Source organism: Dromiciops gliroides, chromosome 3, assembly GCF_019393635.1.
Source record: "Dromiciops gliroides isolate mDroGli1 chromosome 3, mDroGli1.pri, whole genome shotgun sequence".
Classification (NCBI taxonomy): domain Eukaryota; kingdom Metazoa; phylum Chordata; class Mammalia; order Microbiotheria; family Microbiotheriidae; genus Dromiciops; species Dromiciops gliroides.
In genome coordinates this window covers 105,201,980-105,221,823 of record NC_057863.1, presented here as the reverse complement: position 1 = coordinate 105,221,823, position 19,844 = coordinate 105,201,980, and the positions used below count along the sequence as shown (strand labels likewise).

Here is a 19,844-nt window from a genome sequence, read left to right as displayed (position 1 = left end):
AAGAAATCCACTTGTAGCAATTTCCAGATCACACTCCCTTTTAGCAATTCATGGTATTTCTCTTGCATGGTAGGTTACTGACAATGATCATCTAGACATTTATACCTGATTCAAAATTTAAAACAATGTCATATTATAGTCCATATATAGAGATTTTGCCTCAAATAGCAAGTTTCAGTAATCACATCTTAGGGCTAGATAACAGGTATTTTAACTCTAATGTTGTTGCAGTAATGTTTAACAATTAAAAGCTTATCAGACCTTTCAAAAAAATTCACCTAACATCTTTCTCTTCCTCCTCTTGCCCCTTTCTTCTCCTTTCTTTTCCTTCATTTTTTTCTTCCTTCTCTTTCCTTCTCTTTTTCCTCCTTTCTTCTTTCTTTTTTGAGTTCAAACTCATCTTGGTATACAAATTATTTATTAGAAATTAAGAAAATAATTGCATTTTAGAATTTCACATAATGAATATATGATCACTTAAAACCAATAACAACATGGGCTATTTCCAGTTATTATTTCATAAGTTTCGTAATCATAAATTGTAATAAAATTATAAATTCCTCATTCCACTTTAGTGATTTGTATTTGTGATTGAAGGGGGGGATTCCATTTTCTCAGTAAAGCGATTTATTATTTTAGAATTTTACAAGTTCTTTCAAAAGGCTGATAAAATTTTATGACCTTGTCCAAGTAGAAGGTCTCAAGGAATCTGGCAGGTTTACAAATAAGGTGATTTTACAAGATTGTATTTTTTTCCTTCACTGTAAATTATTATTATTCTTTCCTTTAAAAATATACCCAATTGGGGGCAGCTAGATAGCACAGTGGGTAGAGCACCAGCCCTGGATTCAGGAGAACCTGAGTTCAAATCCAGCCTCAGACACTTGACACATACTAGCTGTGTGACCCTGGGCAAGTCACTTAACCCCCATTGCCCTGCAAAAAAACTAAATAAATAAATAATTATTTTCCCACAAAAGTAATTTAAGTTCCTTAACCTCCATCAAAATACATGTGAATATAATATCATATATATTAGAGGCATAAGTAAGGAACCAATTCAGCTAATTTTGGGTGTTTCCATGTCTGCTTATGTGTATTTGTGAGTAATTTAGGTTTTCAGTACCCATTTATTAACCACAAAACATAATAAGGTAACTGAGCCACTTTGCAACTCAACCTTTTACTTAACAAGACTATGATTTTACCAACCAAGCAGCTTTTTCATACAATCAACATGCATTCATTAAGCACCTACTATATGCCAGTACTGTGCTAAGTATTAGGGAATTTTAAAAAATTTCAAAAGACAGTCTCTGCTTCCAAGGAGCTGTTGTGCTTGTTTTTGCATCCACACCTATGTGATAATATATGATACTTATATTTTGATGAGAGGGGAAGGTATTTAAAGTAAAGACAATATATACTCTTCTAAATTTCAATTGTTTTTAATATATTCATTTTGTTTTTCAAATTCAAAGAAACTACTAGTAGTTAAATAACTTATAAGTAATACTTGGTGCTAAATTTAATAACTTTTAGAAAGTTTTCATGTAATATTCCAGAATGGAATATCATGTATTACAAAGTTTGGAAATGTGTTGTTCTTGGATTAAATCAATATATCTAATTATAAGTTTTTGAATTACATAGGGGAAAAGAATAATAGGATTTTGAAGATTTCTTTTTGGTAGTGGATTGGATCTCCAAATATTTATTACTTACATATATAGAAGGGAGATTTAGTAAAGAAAATATAAAAATACAATCAGATAATAAATTAGATTTCTAAATTCTGTTCTTCTTGTACATTGCTACTAATTTGGCTAAAAATGTTCATGTAATCTCAGAGTAAATAGGTTTTGTTTTTCTGCGTGTGATTTACATGCATCTGTATGTACAAACATGCATGCTTATATATGTGTATGTGCATATGTATAAATGTGCTGTTCTCACATATCTTTGTCACTGTCTATGACAAAAGTATTCCTAGAACTATTACTTGAATAATTGAAACATTTGTATAATGACTTTTTAATTATATATCTAATTCCTCAATTGATTTAAAAAAGTAGGATTTTCTTTGTTTTAATTTTGTCAAATTGCCAGATTCATTAATGAATAAATGTTTTTAGCTTTTTGATACTTAATGGTGCTTTTCTTCTATATGAAATTCACTCATAGTAATTATCTTCCATTTTCAGAGAAAAATGAAGAGGAAGATTTTACAGAGAAGAGAGCAGTAAAGAAACGAATTAAAGAACTGAAAGTTCTGGATTCCAAAATTGCCCAGAACCTTTGTAAGTTAACAGTCTTCTCATATTAGTTAAGTGACAGTTGTGTCTGTTTTGTTATCTTCTCTTTTCCTTAGGTCTTGTAAATTTCTTCACTGAAGGTTTATACAATATATTTCAAAAATACTGTTTTTGTCCCAGGTCAATTTAAGTGGTGACATTCTTGAATCTAAGGAATGGTAAGGAAGGATTTAAAGAATGAAATTAAATTTACTTTTTCCAAAAAAAGGTACTATCTTTTGTGTATATTATTGGAGTATATAATGACCAAAGGTAAGATAAAAAAATGGTAGTATTTTGATGACTTTTTAAGACTTTGTGGTCCAACTTTTCTTCTTCCCTCCTTCCCCACCCCTCCCAAGAACTCAAGCAATTCAATATAATCTATACATGAGCAGTCATGCAAAACATTTCCACAATAGCCAGGTTATGAAAGAAAACAGACAAAAACAAAACTTAAGATAAAGTAACTAACAAAGAAAAACTATGCTTCAATCTGTATTCAGACACCATCATTTCTCTCTATGTAGATGGATTGCATTTCTCATAAGACCTTCAGAGTTGTCTTTAATCACTGCTTTGCCGAAAATAGCCAAGTCATTCATAGCAGATCATCTTACAGTATTGCTGATATTTTGTATACAGTACATTTCACATTCCATCAGCTCACGTGTTTCTTTCCAGGTTTTTCTGATAGCATCGTGTTCATCATTCTTTTTATAGTAAACTACATTTATATAGTACTTTTTTTGGGGGGGTGGGGGCAGGACAATGAGGGTTAAGTGACTTGCCCAGGGTCACACAGCTGGTAAGTGTTAAATGTCTGAGGTCGGATTTGAACTCAGGTCCTCCTGAAGGTCCTCCTGAATCCAGGGCCGATACTTTATCCACTGTGCCACCTAGCTGCTCCTATTAATTATCTTCTTTCACTCTATCCCTCAAAATTTTTTGCTTTTGACTGTCCCTTCCCCCAATCTGCTCTCCCTTCTTTTACCCCTCCCTCCTTATCCCCTTCCCCTCCTACTTTCCTGCAGGGTTAGATAGATTACTCCACCTAATTGAGTGATGATATTATTCCCTCCTTGAGCCAACTCTGATGAGATTAAGATCTTTGAGCCAATTCTGATGCCTGTAAGGCTCATTCACTACCCCAAGCCTCCCCCATTTCTCCCCACATTCCATAAGCACTTTCCTGCTTTTTTCATGTGGGATTTCACCCCATTCTACTTCTCCCCTTTCTCCTCCCCCAGTGCATTCCTCTCTCCCCTCAATTTTACCCCAAAGATGTCATCATGGGGCATCTGGGTGACACAGTGGACAATGTACCCACCCTGTATCCAGGAGGACCTCAGCCCAAATTTGGCCTCAGACACAAGACACCCACTGTGGGATCCCAACCATGCTACCCAACCCAACTGCCCCCCCAAAACAGGTGGCATCACAAGGAATAGCAATCACAATAGTGGCTGGGTTAGGCATCACAAAATGAAGAAAATTGCATAAATATTCTGGATTTACTGTTAGGATCAGACTTTGTCTTCTTTACTGGAAGAATTGGACTGTTAACATCTGACCTACATAGAACAATAAACAAGGCATAGATGGTGGTTTCCCTCTTTTGGTAGTTATACTTAATTTCCACCCCCAATTTTCCTGTTTTTCTAAGAAGTTTTCTTACTTGTCTAGACTATAAATCAAAAGTTCCACACTTGGGCCAGAGTTTCCTAAGGTTTTTAGACCATTTAAAACAATATCTCATGTAAATTTCTCTGTTCATTCCCTTGCCTACAGGTAATTCTCTTTTATCCCATTTCTCTAAAAAATTATCTAATGGAGAGTCTTTAGAAATTGATATTCTACTTAACCTAGTTCCCATGTCACACAGAGTATGGAGGACTGATCTGACCTGTATTAGGTGAACAGAACCAGATACTTTACTTCTCTACAAGGGGCCTTTCCACCATGGGCTCCTCTGATTAAACAGATCCTAGGCCCTATGGGTTTCTCACAGTGGGCTCCTCTGATTATATAGATCCTATACCTTATGGGCTTCCCACAATAAGCTCCTCTGACTGTCCAGATACAATGCCTATTCTTGCACATACACTTGAGTGTTGCCAGTCAGTTTGTCAGTTCCACTGTCTCTTGACCTATCCATAACTTTTCCCAACCTGAATTCTAGTTGTTATCCAAACTATAATTTTAAAATAATACGAATCCTTTTTCTTTTAACAATTTCAAATCTCAAATTGTTTTAATTTATTTCTGTTTCTCCTTTCCTTTTTAAAAGCTAAAATCATAAATCTCCTTCTAACAGAAAGTCAATGATTGCTCAGTTTAAAAAGGAGAACTCTCACATAACTCATAGGCAACACAAAAAAGTAGAAGTTTTTTTTGAAACCAAAACAGCTCTTTTTAAAATCGAAACCTAGGAACCACAGAGAATAATTTACATCTAGCTTTCTAATTTTTAAATCCAATGAAAAATTACTTAGTATCAGAAGGCAGAAAAAGAAAAGAGGAAGAAGGAAATGAGTATCTCAATCTGCAGCTTGAGAATACTCACTCAGCTTGGATGATGCCTCAGTTAGATCAATCAAGAATCTGCATTCAAGTCTTTCTCCTTCAAGAAGGGACTGAAGGGAAATATCCCTGGGGTTGAGCTCAGATAGAATCGGAAGTTGAAAAGGAGGAACCCGAAAGATAGAATTTCTTCAAGATCATGTTGGGGCCACCAAAATTGTTGCAAAAATTTCTAAGTTTGATGAAGAAAAGAAAAACAAAGTCTCCAAGGCATTGAAAGATAGGTTTATTGGGGGGGAGGGGGGGGCGCTAGGTGACTCAGTGGATAAAACACAGGCCCTGGATTCAGGAGGACTTGAGTTCAAATTAGGCCTCAGACACTTGACACTTAGTAGTAGCTATGTGACCCTGGGCAAGTCACTTAACCCTTCCCCCCCACCCCCAAATGTTTATTGAGAGAGGGATCCTATCTCACAATAAAGCACGTCAGGCACTAGTAATGTAGTGTTTGATAAACCCAAAGACTCCAGCTTCTGGGATAGGAACTCAGTATTTGACAAAAACTGCTGGGAAAACTGGAAGATAGTATGGCAGAAATTAGGCATAGACCAACATCTTACACCTTATACTAAAATAAGGTCAAAATGGATACATGATTTAGACATAAGAGGTGATACCATAGGCAAATTAGGAGAGAAAGGAATAGTCTACCTATCAGATCTTTGGAAAAGAAAACAGTTTTTGACCAAACAAGAGATAGAGTTTATTATAAAATGCAAAATGGATGATTTTGATTATATTAAATTAAAAAATTTCTGTACAAACAGAAGCAATGCATCCAAAATTAGAAGGGAGGCAGAAAGCTGGGAAACAATTTTTGAGGCCAGTACTTCTGATAAAGGCCTCATCTCTAAAATATATAGGGAACTAAATCAAATTTATAAGAATCCAAGTCATTCCCCAATTGAGAAATGGTCAAAGGATATGAACAGGCAGTTTTCTGATGAAGAAACCAAAGCTATCTTTTCCCATATGAAAAAATGCTCTAAATCTCTAATGATTAGAGAGATGCAAATTAAAACAACTCTGAGGTACCACCTGACACCTATCAGATTGGCTAAAATGACAAAAAAGGAAAATAATAAATGTTGGAGAAGCTGTAGGAAAATTGGAACACTAATGCATTGTTGGTGGAGCTGTGAACTGATCCAACCATTCTGGAGAGCAATTTGGAGTTATGCCCAAAGGGCAATAAAGCTGTGCATACCCTTTGACCCAGCAATACCACTTTTGGGTCTTTTTCCCAAAGAGATCATGGAAGGGGGAAAGGGACCCACATGTACAAAAATATTTATAGCTGCTCTTTATGTGGTAGCAAGGAATTGGAAGTTGAGGGGGTGCCCATCAATTGGGGAATGGCTGGACAAGTTGTGGGATATGAATACAATGGAATACTATTGTGCTGTAAAAAATGATGAGCAGTAGGAGTTCAGAGAAACCTGGAGAGTCTTATGTGAGCTGATGATGAGTGAGATGAGCAGAACCAGAAGAACATTGTACACAGTATCATCAACATTGAGTGTTGACCTACTGTGATGGACTATATTCTTCTCACCAATGCAATGGTACAGAAGAGTTCCAGGGAACTCATGATAGAAGAGGATCTCCAAATCCAAGGAAAAAAAAAAAAAGAACTGTGGAGTATAGATGCTGATTGAACCATACTATTTCTTTTGTTTTGGGTGCTATTGTTTTTTTTTCTATTTTGAGGTTTTGCATCACTGCCCTGATTCTTTCTCTTATAACAGGATTAATGCAGAAATACGATTAATGTTATTATGTGTATATATATATATATGTGTGTGTGTATATATATATATATATATATATATGTATATATGTATATGTATATAGATATAACCTATATCAGATTACCTGCTGTCTAGGGGAGGGGGGAGGGAGGGGAGGGAGAAAAATCTGAAATTGTAAAGCTTGTATAATAAAGCACGTCAGGCATGGGTAGGACCTACAAGACCCCAAGCAGAGCCAGAGACTGGCATTTATACCCCTACAGGGCTTAAAAGTATTTATACACTATTATTTTTAGACAGACTCCTCCCATTGCACATGGTTTGTGGGGATAGGGGTATGGGCAAATTTATGCTTGGCAGATAGCCGGTTCGAGGATTTAGTCAAGTTTGTCACTCAAAAGGGGTTATATTTAGGGTTCACAGTGCTGATTGGTTCCTTCAACTTAGCAGATACTATTTTTAATGTTGTGGTTAACCATAATGCACCTTGCTTGAACATGTAACAATGGTGGAAAGGGACATCAGTTATGAGACAAGTTTACAAGAAAGCAACTAAAGAATATTTAGAATACATCAAGAACAAGTTATATAATATCTATGCTCTGTGCTGTGATTACTACCATAGTTAAATTACTTATATTTAAGCAATAGGGAAAATCTCACTCACATAATAGTGAAGTTATATTACAGATAGAAAGGATGAATAGCTATATATAACTAATATTCATTGTGATTCTTGTGTTAACAGGTATACATCAAAATGGTTTTATTTTATATTCAAAATATATACAGGCTTGAATGAAATAGTAATAATATGTTTTAGAAGCATCATACTTGTAAAAAAAGAATTCCATGAAAATTGAGTTCTCATCTATATAGATCTGTGGTTCTATGATCATTTTACAAGACCTGCTTAATAAGTTGATGTTTTATTCTTAGAAAAACCTTTTATATACTATAAACAAACCTTAAAATTTTTATGTTGGGCTATGTAAGAAATATGTTATTGTGATTAAATCATATTTTATGATATTAAAAATGCATTAAATCTCATTCAAATGGATTTATAATGCATCAACTCTTTATCACATTAAAATTGTTCCCTTGTTTTTTTGATGGCCTGTATGTAAACCTTAAGTGTAATTCTTCAAGAGTCTCCACAGGAAAATAATTAAGAGCATACAGATTTTAGTGTTAAGTGCCAGAACTAAAAAGGGACCAAAACAAATGTTCAGGAAAAGCTATTATCTTGTAATCCTATCAAATTTGATAGATTCTCATGTGTGACATCTTACTTTTTTGATAAATTCAAAATAATATCACTTTTTTCTCATTCATTATTTTTTTTTCTGCTTACTCATTTTTTTGCTTATTATGTATTCAATCTTTTCCAGCAATCTTTCTGGGTTCTTTTCGTGTGCCTTATGAAGAAATAAAAATAATGATATTGGAAGTAGACGAAACACAGTTGGCAGAATCCATGATTCAGGTAATAAAACTGAAAGATAGTTTTCACATTAATATATAAATGTGGGCTTTTCATTAAATAGAATTTTTAAAAATTCATTTAAAGTGGTCTTTACCGAAGGCCCTCCCTTAATGCATCACGTTCCATTGTTTAGATATATATTTAGCCCTTGAGGGGTTTTTGCACAACATTTTACATTAGAGAACATTTTATTAAAGAACCATACAGTTCTATTTGGTTTCCATATTCTTTTAGGTTATTGTTATTTGCAATCTTAGGATTATTTTTAAAAATTCCATTAATATAAAGTACCCATGATACCTATCAGTGAAGTAACATAAAGTTGCTTAGTAGAATTGAATTGTAGAGTTGGAGAGTTCAGGAGAACTTAAACTGATATATCAAAATAGTTTTTAAAAAGTGTCTAAATCGGTAAATGAGAATTTATTAAATGCCTACTATATGCTATGCATTGTGACAAAAAAAGACGAAAGCACAACAATTCCTGCCCTTTAGGAGTTTATATTGTATTGGAGATAATGTGTGCACATGTATGTATATGTATATGTACATATGTGTCTGCATATATAAAATAAATCAAGTGTTAAATTTTAGGGAAGGATGCATTAAGGGAGGGCCTTCGGTAACGACCATGTGAGTCAGATGGAAAGAAGGCATAAAGAGAGCTCAACTGAACTGATTCTTGAAGGAGATGAGTACAGATAAAGGATGGATACAAAGGTACAGAGATAGGAAAAAAGTTGTCATTTGTAAGGAGCAGGAAGGAGCCCAGAAAGAAGACTCATTGAATGCATGAATGGGAGTAATGTAGTTGTTTTTTTGTTTGTTTTGTTTCGAGCAAGGGAATAACATTGTCAGATCTGCATTCTAGAAAATTACTTTAGCAACTACCTGGAAGATGACTTGGAATAGATAGAAACTTGGAGTAGATTGACCAATTAAGCATGTGTACCATTGATTGAATTAATTAAAATAAATTATTAAATATTTTTAATGTGCCTCGTATTATACTTGTCTCTGAGGATACAAATATAAAGGAAAAATATCCTTTTCCTTAAGGGCACTTATATTCTGGTAGAGAGAGTGCACACACACCCTTTCCGGGGATACTTTGGTCCATAAAGTCACTGGAATGGTGAGTAGGGCAGTAGGTGACTAAATCAACACACCCTATCCAGGGACAGTTTAGAAATTGAACTGAGCATAGTAGATTGGATTTTTTTCTCAAATAGTTGTGTGGCAGAGATTGTAACCAATAAAAAACAAATAACCCCCTGCTCCCTCACCTCCCCTCCAAACAAACAAACAAGAAAACCAAACAAATAGGGCTTTAGGATACAAGTTCCTCTGTTAGTTTAGGTAAAAGGTGATACAGTGCTGTTTGGTGTTTTTATTGTGCTAGTTGAGAAGGGGATGGTTTTGAGAGATGTTTTGGATGTAGGGAAGGACAAGATTAAACCACTATTGGGTGTTTGGTGAGTGAGAATGATGAATTGAAGGTGAACTTGAGGTTTCCAATCTGAGTAATACAAGGATAGTTCTCTTGATAGAAATAGAGAGGGATGGGTTTGGGGAAAAGAGACCAATTCTATTTTGACCATATGGAATTTGAGATTGCCAATTATCTGGAAATTGCCTATAGAATCTTGGATCATATTTCTCAAATAAGGAATCAGAAGCCTTATAGTGGTTCTTTATTCTTCTTGATATATTCTACATGTGAAATGCTAGGTATGATTCTATATGGGAAGGGAGTAGATCTCCCATACAAAAAATTCCTAGAAAAAAGACAAAATTTTCTTATTAGTATTGCTTTATCTGCACACATGTATATTATATCAAGTAATCCTAATATATATTTTGCAAGGTGAGGTGAGAAAGGTTATCTTTGTCAAGTACAAAATTCTAAGAAGCAAAACTAACCTTATAGCCATAAGAAAGATTCACAGAAACTGTAGAGATCAGGTATTATGGATAGCACTGCAGAGAACTTTAACAGCTATACAGAGGAGTTTGATTTTATCCTACTGGTAAGAGGGTTTCACCAGGATTTCTTTTGAGCTGGACAATGAAATATTCAGACTTGTACTTTGGGAACACCACTTTGTCAGCTATGTGGAAGATAGGTTGAAGGAAATGATACTAGTTGGCAGGCTACTCTAATAGTTTAGGCAAGTTGTGATGAGGGCCAGAACTAGGTTGGATATGGCATGAGGCAAGAGAAGGGTATAGATGCAACACATGTTATGGAAGTAGAATTGACAAGATTTTGCAATTGTTTGGATGTGAGGAAATAATAGTCAAGAATTACCTCTTGATTACAAGCCTGGGTGGCTGGAAGTATGGTAGTGCCAGTAGAACACAGCTAAGTGGCACAATGGTTAGAGCACTGCCCTGGGAATCACCTCAAACACTTACTAGCTATGTGACCCTGGGCAAGTCACCCAATTACCTTAAATATCTGGGGCCATCTCCAGTTGTCTTGATATATATCTTGCCACTGGACTAAGACGGCTCTGGAGGAAAGAATGAGGTTGGTGACCTTGCACAGCCTTCCACACTTAATCCAATCCAGTGGAAGTCATGACATCACCCCTATATGTCATGGTCCTCTGAGAATGAAGGTCAAACAACAAGTGCCAGTAGAAACAGCAGAATCAAAAATAGAGTTGGCTTTAGAGGAAAAATAAGTTTTGTTTTGTATATGTTTAGCTTGAGGTATCTATGGTACATCCCTTTGGAACTAGTGAGTTGGGAGCTGGTAATGCTGACTTGAGGTAGCGAGATGGCTCAGTGGATAGAACACTGGGCCCGGAGTAAGGAAAATCAGAGTTAAAATCCAGCTTCAGACACTTAGTAGCTGTGTGACTCTTGTCAAGTCACTTAATGTGTTTGCCTTAATCCACTGGAAAAGTGAATGGCAAATCATTCTGGTATCTTTGCCAAGAAAACTCCATGGGCAGTATGGTCCATGGGGTCTTGAAGAGTTGGACAAGACTGAACAACAATGACAAATGCCAACTTGGACCTCAATGAGATATTAGGTCTGGATATGTAGACTTTGGGGTCATTAGCATAGAGATGGTAATTGAGCTTGTGGGAATTGATGAGGACATAAAGAGATACAGTAAAGAAAGAGAAGAGAAAATGTCAGAGCTGTGGTGTATGCTCACAATTAGAGGGCTGTGTATGGATGATGGTCCAGCACAAGAAATTGAGAAGGAATGCCCTGACACTATTTTAGAAGAGTCGTAGTCAGTGGCATCAAATTATGCTGTGAGAGCAAAAAGGATGAGTACTGAGAGAAGATTATTAAATTTGGCAATTAGGAGATATCTCATGGATTATTTTGCAGAAAGTAATTTCAGTTGGCTCTGATGAGTTTATACCATATTGAAAGGGAGAAATGGGCTAGTAGACAATGAGAGAAGAACAAAGTTTTGAATAGCCATTGTGGCAAATGTGATAGAGAGTAATTAAGGTAGAATGAAAGTTTAAGGAGGCTATGTGACCTTAGTGAATGGAATATTTAGAGTCAGAAAGACCTAGTGTAAATCCCATCTAAGACACTGAGACCCTTTAACCTCTCTTTCAAATGAAAAAGCTTTTATTGGGGACTTTTTTTTTTAAGTGAGGCAATTGGGGTTAAGTGACTTGCCCAGGGTCACACAACTAGTAAGTGTTAAGTGTCTGAGGCCAGATTTGAACTCAGGTATTCCTGACTCCAGGGCTGGTGCTCTATCCACTGCACCATCTAGCTGACCCCTATTGGGGACTTTTAAGATCCCTTTCAGCTCTAAATTTCTGATCCTGTTATCATTTTGTGGCAACGAAGGCCCGCTTGAGCTGAAATAACATAATTTTGTAGTATAGCTAGTCAGGAGTATTCTAGATAAGAAGGGTGTATCTCCTTAAAGCTGTGAGCAGGCTGGGTAAAGGATTTGAGAGTGGAGGACTGTTACATATATAACATTGAAGTTTCAGTGGAATAGAAGGCCAAGACCAGCTTGTAAATAGAATAGCAACATGCTTATTTTCCTCTCTTCTTCATTTCTCTTGTACTGGGGATATTTTGTATCAGGCTTAGTTGGTAGTAAAATATTCTGTAACACTACATTTTCCTGCTTTGTTGACCTATAAAACAATAGGGTCATGTCATTTTCCTAGGCTTTTGCATAGTGTGAGAATGACAGGTGCTTTGATCTAAAAGTCCTATCATGTGACTTCTCAGTCAACAGCATTTCCTTGAAGAGGTTTTTTTTTTTAACCACATAGTGTATTATCTTATTTGTCTATATGTCTCATCTTCTTTGCTGGATCATAAATTCTTTATGAGCCAGTACAATACCTTACTTGTATATGTATCCTCTGCAGAGGTTAGTAAAATACTGCATGTAATAGATACTTAATAAATATTTATTGAACGAAAGTCTATTGAATAGCTTTGTTTCTTTGTGACTCTTAAACATGAATGTTTTTGATATTTATTTTTGGTATCTGGCTAGAGAGAGAATATGTCCTAAAGAGTATTGATCTTTCTAACTTTTTTTTGTATTTGTATTTTGATATATGTAAAATGCTTAAATTAAACCTATCATTTTCAAAGTTCTTAGATGTTTCGTTTAAAAACCTAATCCTCTTTTGTGATGACTCCTAAATTATTCTGATTTATTTGAAAATTTTAAATAAAAGGTGCACTTGTACCAGTATTGAATAGTATTCAGAAATAAACATTTGTTACTTTTCTCATCTGTTGAGACGCATAGTTGTTTTGGTTCTTTCAAGTATTTTCCCTATACAAATACAAAGTCAAGTTTTTGCATCATTTAATGTTTTATGAAACAGAAAGTGACCTTGAGAGATAAGGAGCATGTCATTTATCAGAAATGTTATTTATCCCAGTAATTTATTAATTACCTATACTTGTAGCTATATTTTAAATTATATTTTTCTCACTTTTTCATTTAATATGAAACCTTTTCTGTTGGAAATCACTACTTATTGAATTTCACCTAAACTATTTTTCCCCAAAATTTTCTTCTTTTAAAAAAATTGCAATAAAGGGTCTTGTGGACTTGGTCCTGTTAGTTCCTCTGGAATAGTTGAATGGTACTAGTGGACATGACTTTGGGAATTAAATCAAAACAATTTAACCCCACAAATGCCTCATATATTCTTAATTACATATCTCATGCCATTTAATATTTTTTGATAATTCTAATCTCTTCCCATTTCCTGGGTTGTTCCTTGATTTTTATTTTTTTAATTTTTTAAATTTTTTTTATTTTTTTAGGCAATGGGGGTTAAGTGACTTGCCCAGGGTCACACAGCTAGTAAGTGTCAAGTGTCTGAGGCCGGATTTGAACTCAGGTACTCCTGAATCCAGGGCCGGTGCTTTAACCACTGCGCCATCTAGCTGCCCCGATTTTTTTTTTTTTTTTTAGGATTAATGTGTTACATTAACACTACTAGGAAGCATAATTTTAAGCATTATAACTAGGATGTAGATTAAATTGTGGCAATAAGATCAAGAAGTATATAGCAGTCAAAGAGAAAATTTTCTTTTTTCCATAAATTGCTGAAAAGACATATAAGATAAAAGAAAAGTGTATACATGGACATTATAATAATTTTCAGTAGGCCCTTTGAATATGAGAAGGTAACTTCCTTTTACCAATTACTGGAAAATTAAAAATATAAGGAAGCAAGGCAATAAGCATTTATTAAGCACCAACTGTGTTCTAGGCACTGTATTACTTTACAAATATTATTTCATTTAGTCCTGATCACAAGACTGAGAGGTAGGCGGGGTGGGGTGGGGAGGAGAAGTAAAAAAAAAAAAGATTAGAAAGCATTAAGGAGAGCCTTGACACTCAAATTAAGATGACAGGAAAAGAATGATAAACTGACAAAGGAGTGAGAGAAAGAGTAATTAGAAAAATGGGAGGATGATTGAGAGAACTTTTTAGTTTCAGAAGGTATCAGAGAAGGGAGTCTTTAGAGTAAATGAATGTTCAACAGAATCAAAAGCTACATAGAAATCAAGGTGTATGGAGACTGTAAATAAAGGCAATTGAATTTAGAAATTAGATGACTGGTAACCTTTTTTATAAAAAAATAATTGACAAGAGGGTCTGATGACCATATGAAAGATTTGTGAAAAGTATAAATGTCAAAAAAGCAATAGTATGATTGCAAGCAATTTGGAGGGTCAGTGTTAAGAATAATTTAAATTGGGGCAACTAGGTGGCGCAGTGGATAGAGCACCGGCCCTGGAGTCAGGAGTACCTGAGTTCAAATCCGGCCTCAGACACTTAACACTAGCTGTGTGACCCTGGGCAAGTCACTTAACCCCAATTTTCTCACTAAAAAAAAAAAAGAATAATTTAAATTACCAAAAGAACTAATTAGGTATAATGTAAATAACAGTCTTTTATCTACATTAATTTCTCAGAGAAAGAGAGGTCATTGTTATTTTGCTTTCTCAAGAATTTCTTGTCGGTCAAAGTTTTATTATTCCTTAAATATGCTTTAAATTACCCAATTATGAAATAAGAAATTGAATTGGCTGTATTGACTTCTAAGATGGTGGAAAGAGGGTAAATAGGAACCATTAAAATTATGGGATTTTTAGTTAGATAAAAAGCTACTTAATTTAAAAAAACCAATAAAACTGCACATAAATATAAATTTGGCATTTATTAAATTTAAAGTCATCTTCTATACTGATGATTTATTTACTATTCCCAGTTATTAATTCTGCAATTTAAGGTAATTTGGAAAAGTTTGAAGACTTTCAAAATATTTTAAAAAATTGGAAAATATAACAGGTAAAGAAAAGTTAAAATGGTAATTGCTTAGCCTGGAGAAAACTGATATTATAATTTTAGAATATTTCTTTTGAAAAAAAAAGTATGTTTGCTCTTTAGTCTCAATATGATTTTTAGTAATGTTTGCTAATATAATTCTATATTAGTTTTGTATAATGTGGAGAAAAGGAATAACTACAATACTAATTAAAACTCAATTTTATACTTGAAGGGTGAATTTTTATATTAATATTTTTCATATTTATAATTACTTTTGATATGGTCCTTATGCTATACTTATTTTGTTTTCTCTTATTTTGATTGATAACCCAGTTTTCTTTATCCAAGGTTACACAGTGAGTCAATGATGTGGAATTTGATCTAATCTCTTAATAACATTACTTTCTTTTTAACATTTGTTTAACTAGTATCACTTTTCTGGGAATGAGTTATTCTATTTGTGTGTATGGTGTGACAATGGCATAAGGTCAAAGTTAAGTAAGTTACTAACACTGAGATTTAAACAATTTAAATGTTGATTTTAATATATGCCTAATTAATTAAGATCATAGTTTGGAATTCATGCCTATCCATCATATTCTTTTCTCTCACACCATTTAAAACTAATAAACTAGAACATGTCAATAACAATTTTTTCTAAGATAGATCAATATTAAATCTGGTCTAAAGGTGTAATTTTATCATCTAAGTGCAAAAACGGATGCCAGTGTTGTGTAGTTTCACCTGTAGTGTGTTACCTTAGAATGTATCTCGTGTCTTCATGAACTTTTTCAACAGAAATTCCTCTCTTACTTATGTTTCTCTCACATTAGCCTATATTTCTTTTGTTTAATTAATTTTAAACAATGCCATTAAACCCCTTGACTGTTTTGCCCATAAGTTTCCATTTTAATAGTGAATTGGCAATAGTCTTACCTAGATGATTAGTAACTAAGTGGTCATACCTATATAGCTTTTCACTAGTAATGCTTTTAGTAGTCTTTCCTATAATTTCTGCCACTTAATTCTTTATATTGAAATATAATGGCAAAATTTTCCAAGTTAGTAGGTTCACTCCTCTGAAAAAATGTTTTGTCATATTAATAAAGGATAATTTATATTATTATACATGATTCATATATCAATTTTCCAGTTAATTCTATTTCCTTCCTTCCTTCCTTCCTTCCTTCCTTCCTTCCTTCCTTCCTTCCTTCCTTCCTTCCTTCCTTCCTTCCTTCCTTCCTTCCTTCCTTCCTTCCTTCCTTCCTTCCTTCCTTCCTTCCTTTCTTCCTTCCTTCCTTCCTTCTGTCTGTATTTTTTTGGCTGTTAATGGGAGATTTGTGATGAAAACTTTTTTTATATGAATACAAGTCTGTGAAATGTATCTTGTGAAGACATGCTTTAATTTTTTTTTTCTTTTTTTGTTGTTAGAACTTAATAAAGCACCTGCCAGATCAGGAGCAGCTGAATTCACTGTCTAAGTTCAAGAATGAATATAATAATCTATGTGAGCCAGAACAATTTGCAGTTGTGGTGAGTACCATTTCTTGGAGTTTTGTCTTTTTAAATTTAGCATATATGCTTTTATTGTTTGGGAGCAGCCTTTCATGTGATTATTAATAATATTTGATTCATCCTTTGACATGGCATCCATTAAAACTCTTAGCATTATCTTCTTTTGTTTGTTTCAATATATATTTGTTTTGTTTCAATGTATCTTGGATATCATACCTTCCTTTGATTCATTTGATTTTAAGATTTTTTTTTTCAATATTGAAAAACAGTTTGCAATTACGCTAAGAAAGTGAACAAAAAATTCATAACTTTTTAGTCAAATATTTCATTTCTAAACTTGTACCCCAAGGAGGTAAACAACTGAAAGTCCAATATACACGAAAATATCCATGGCGTTGACCTTTCTTGATATTGTCAATTTTCAGTTTTTAATAATTTATGGTATTAATATGAATTATAAACAAAGCAGATATCAATAGAGGAATGGTTTAAAAATTGTGGTATATGTCAAAAGAAGGGATACTCAGAATTCAGTGAAATATTACAAGACATACGAATGGATAAAAAGTGAAATAACCTGAGACAAAATTATACACACAATTACACCAACAAATAGAAAGAACTAAAAAAAAAAGAAGGAAAAATATTTAATGTTATTCTAATGGAGTTTAAGAAATGATGAGTGTTCATCTTGGTATGATTCATACTATATTGGTATCACACCTTATGTCTACTAGCTTGACTCTAGATCTGGGCTTAAAGAAAAATTCTCTTTATTTTATTATCAGTCATCTCTTGCTATATAATCACCTCCTATTTGACTGTCTCTTGTAACAGAAAAAAAGTTAAGCAAGATAGTTGACAAAACTCTTTGAAACCATGTGCAACATTATGTACTTGTAATTTCTCCTTCTTTTACTGAAAGAAGATTAGTCTTTTTAAAATAAATCAAATCTGTTCCCTTGCACCAGGGATAGCAATCTTGAATTTACCTACTTTCAGTGGGTTTTTTTGGGGGGGAGGGGGGACAAGGAAGCATTCCGGGAAATTATTGTTGCATTTGAATTGACATTTGAATTAAAAGTTAAATTAACATTTAATTTTTAAAGGTGAACAGAAGTTCTCGAGTAATCCCATAATAGCCAAAAGCTAATCTTTTGTACTCAGAAAGTTGTATACTTTGTTTAAAGGTAAAACAATTCTAGGAATAACAGGGGGGTAGTAAGGTGGGAAGAAGATTACTGTTTTTTTAAAAGGAGCAACTAGATTTGTAGAAAGGAGTTACATATGATTCATAAAATCACAAGAAGTTTTAGTGTATTCCATTCATTGAGGACTCCTTGAAAGCAAGTAGGCAAAATAAGAAAATGTATCTGTGAGGAGAAAAGCAACTATTTGCCTCAAAGCCTTGCAGGAGAGAGAGAGGGGGAAAAAAGACCATGATGTCACAAGCACCATAATGAATGTAAACTAATAAGATCATATTATGCAATATTAAAACAAAAAGTAATTGCTTTTTGAGTCAGCTGAGTTCATTTAGTACAACTATTAAAATGCTAATATTATTTTTTAATTAATGAGGAAAAAATTATCCCTATGTATTAAGAATATGCCACTGAACTTTGAATTCTCATATAGCATTATGTTATGTCACCTATCAGTTGAAAAATGCTGAAATTCTTTAATTTGTTAAAATTAACACAAAAGAAATAATATCAGAATCCTAATATGTTTTAACAAATTGGGGACCCTCAGCGAATGATGAAAGTTTAATATTTTCCTCCATGTTTTACGTGTTATTGTTTCCTGGTGTCCACCCTGTTGATTACAGAGACATCATTCCACTATATTCCATATTGTGTGCATGGACTGTTTTTGAAGAAATGTTCAAAAGCAATATTTTCTTTGAGAATTCTAAATGATTACTTGTAGTAGACTTAGAATTTTAGTTTATATTATCCAAATTTTAATCACAGTCAGAGAATATGAACATTTTGGTTACATCTTGATACCAGGCACTTACCAGAAATTCTTAGAACATAGATTTTCTTCCATTCAACTGCTTACCTTATCTTGCCTTCTGAGTTGTATTAATTTAGTTCATACAAAAGCTACTCAATTTTGAGTATTTAAAAATTTATCTTTTATGATTTCCTCTGTCACTTGTTTAAGAATTTGCTTCCTAGGAGGCAGCTAGGTGACACAGTGAATAAAGCACTGGCCTTGGATTCAGGAGGACCTGAGTTCAAATCCAGCCTCACACTTGACACTTAACTAGCTGTGTGACCCTGGACAAGTCACTTAACCCTCATTGTCCTGCAAAGCACCCCCCCCCAAAAAAAAAAAACCAAAGAAAACCCAAGCAAACAACAACAACAAAAAAGAATTCGATTCCTAGTTATTGCTGTTAAAATACCTCATCTAGTTCTCATCCAAGTTTTAATGGTATGACCTTTAATTTTCAAGTTCTATATCCATTTGTAGTATATTGTGGCATTTGATGTAAGGTACTGAACTAAATAATTTCCAGAATACTACTATCTAGTATTCCTATTCTAGTATTCTCAACAAATAAGGTTTCTTCCCTAGGTATTTATATTTGGGGATTTTTCAAAAACCTGGTTAAATTAGGTAAATTCTGTATAATACATCCTTTTCTAGTCTATTCCACTGATATATGCTGCTTATCTGTGTTTTAACCAGTACCAAAACAGTTTTGTTGATTGCTGTATTATAATATAATTTGAAGTCTGAAAGTGTTTTTTCCCTTTCATTACTCCTATCTCCTTTTACTCATATATTGTAAATCTACAAATAAATTTTGTTACTGTTATTTTTAATGCTGTGAAGTAAGTCCCTTGTTAGTTTAGTACAGCATTAAATCTATAAATTAATTTAAGCAGTGTTGTCATTTTTATTATATTGATAGGATCCAGCCACAAACACTTAATATCTTTCCAGTTATTTCAGTCATTATTTATAATGAGGAGTATTTTGTTATATTATCTATATAAAGTGTGATTTGATAAGCTAACTAAGGTAATTTAGGCATTTTGTAGTTATTTTGAATGGAACTTCCTATTCACATTACATTCCTGATTTTTATTATTGTTGTATAGAAATGCTATTGATTTTTATAGGTTTAATTTCTTTCTTTTGTGCGTTTAATTTCTCTTTCACATTATTGTTATTGCATCTCTGGAATAATAGTAGATAAAAACAGGCTAAGGGGGCTTTCTTGCTTTACTCCCGTATTTATTGGGAAAGCTTCTCCTGTTTCCCCATTGCATATAATGTTAATTTTCAGTTTTACATAGATATTTTTTATAGTATTCCAAAAAGGTCTTTCTGTTCCTAAGGTCTGTAGGGATTTTAGAATAAATCCATGTTGTACTCACAGGCT

The 19,844-nt window shown here is 33.6% G+C and overlaps 1 protein-coding gene across 1 annotated transcript in view; it reads left to right on the top strand.

Annotated features, from left to right (window-relative positions):
• Positions 1 to 19,844, top strand: part of DIAPH3 (diaphanous related formin 3) — a 449,127-nt gene that overhangs the window by 186,420 nt on the left and 242,863 nt on the right. Inside the window, 3 exon segments of the mRNA XM_043995139.1 lie at positions 2,205 to 2,300; positions 8,023 to 8,117; positions 16,358 to 16,459. Of these exon segments, the coding sequence (XP_043851074.1) occupies positions 2,205 to 2,300; positions 8,023 to 8,117; positions 16,358 to 16,459 (293 nt within the window).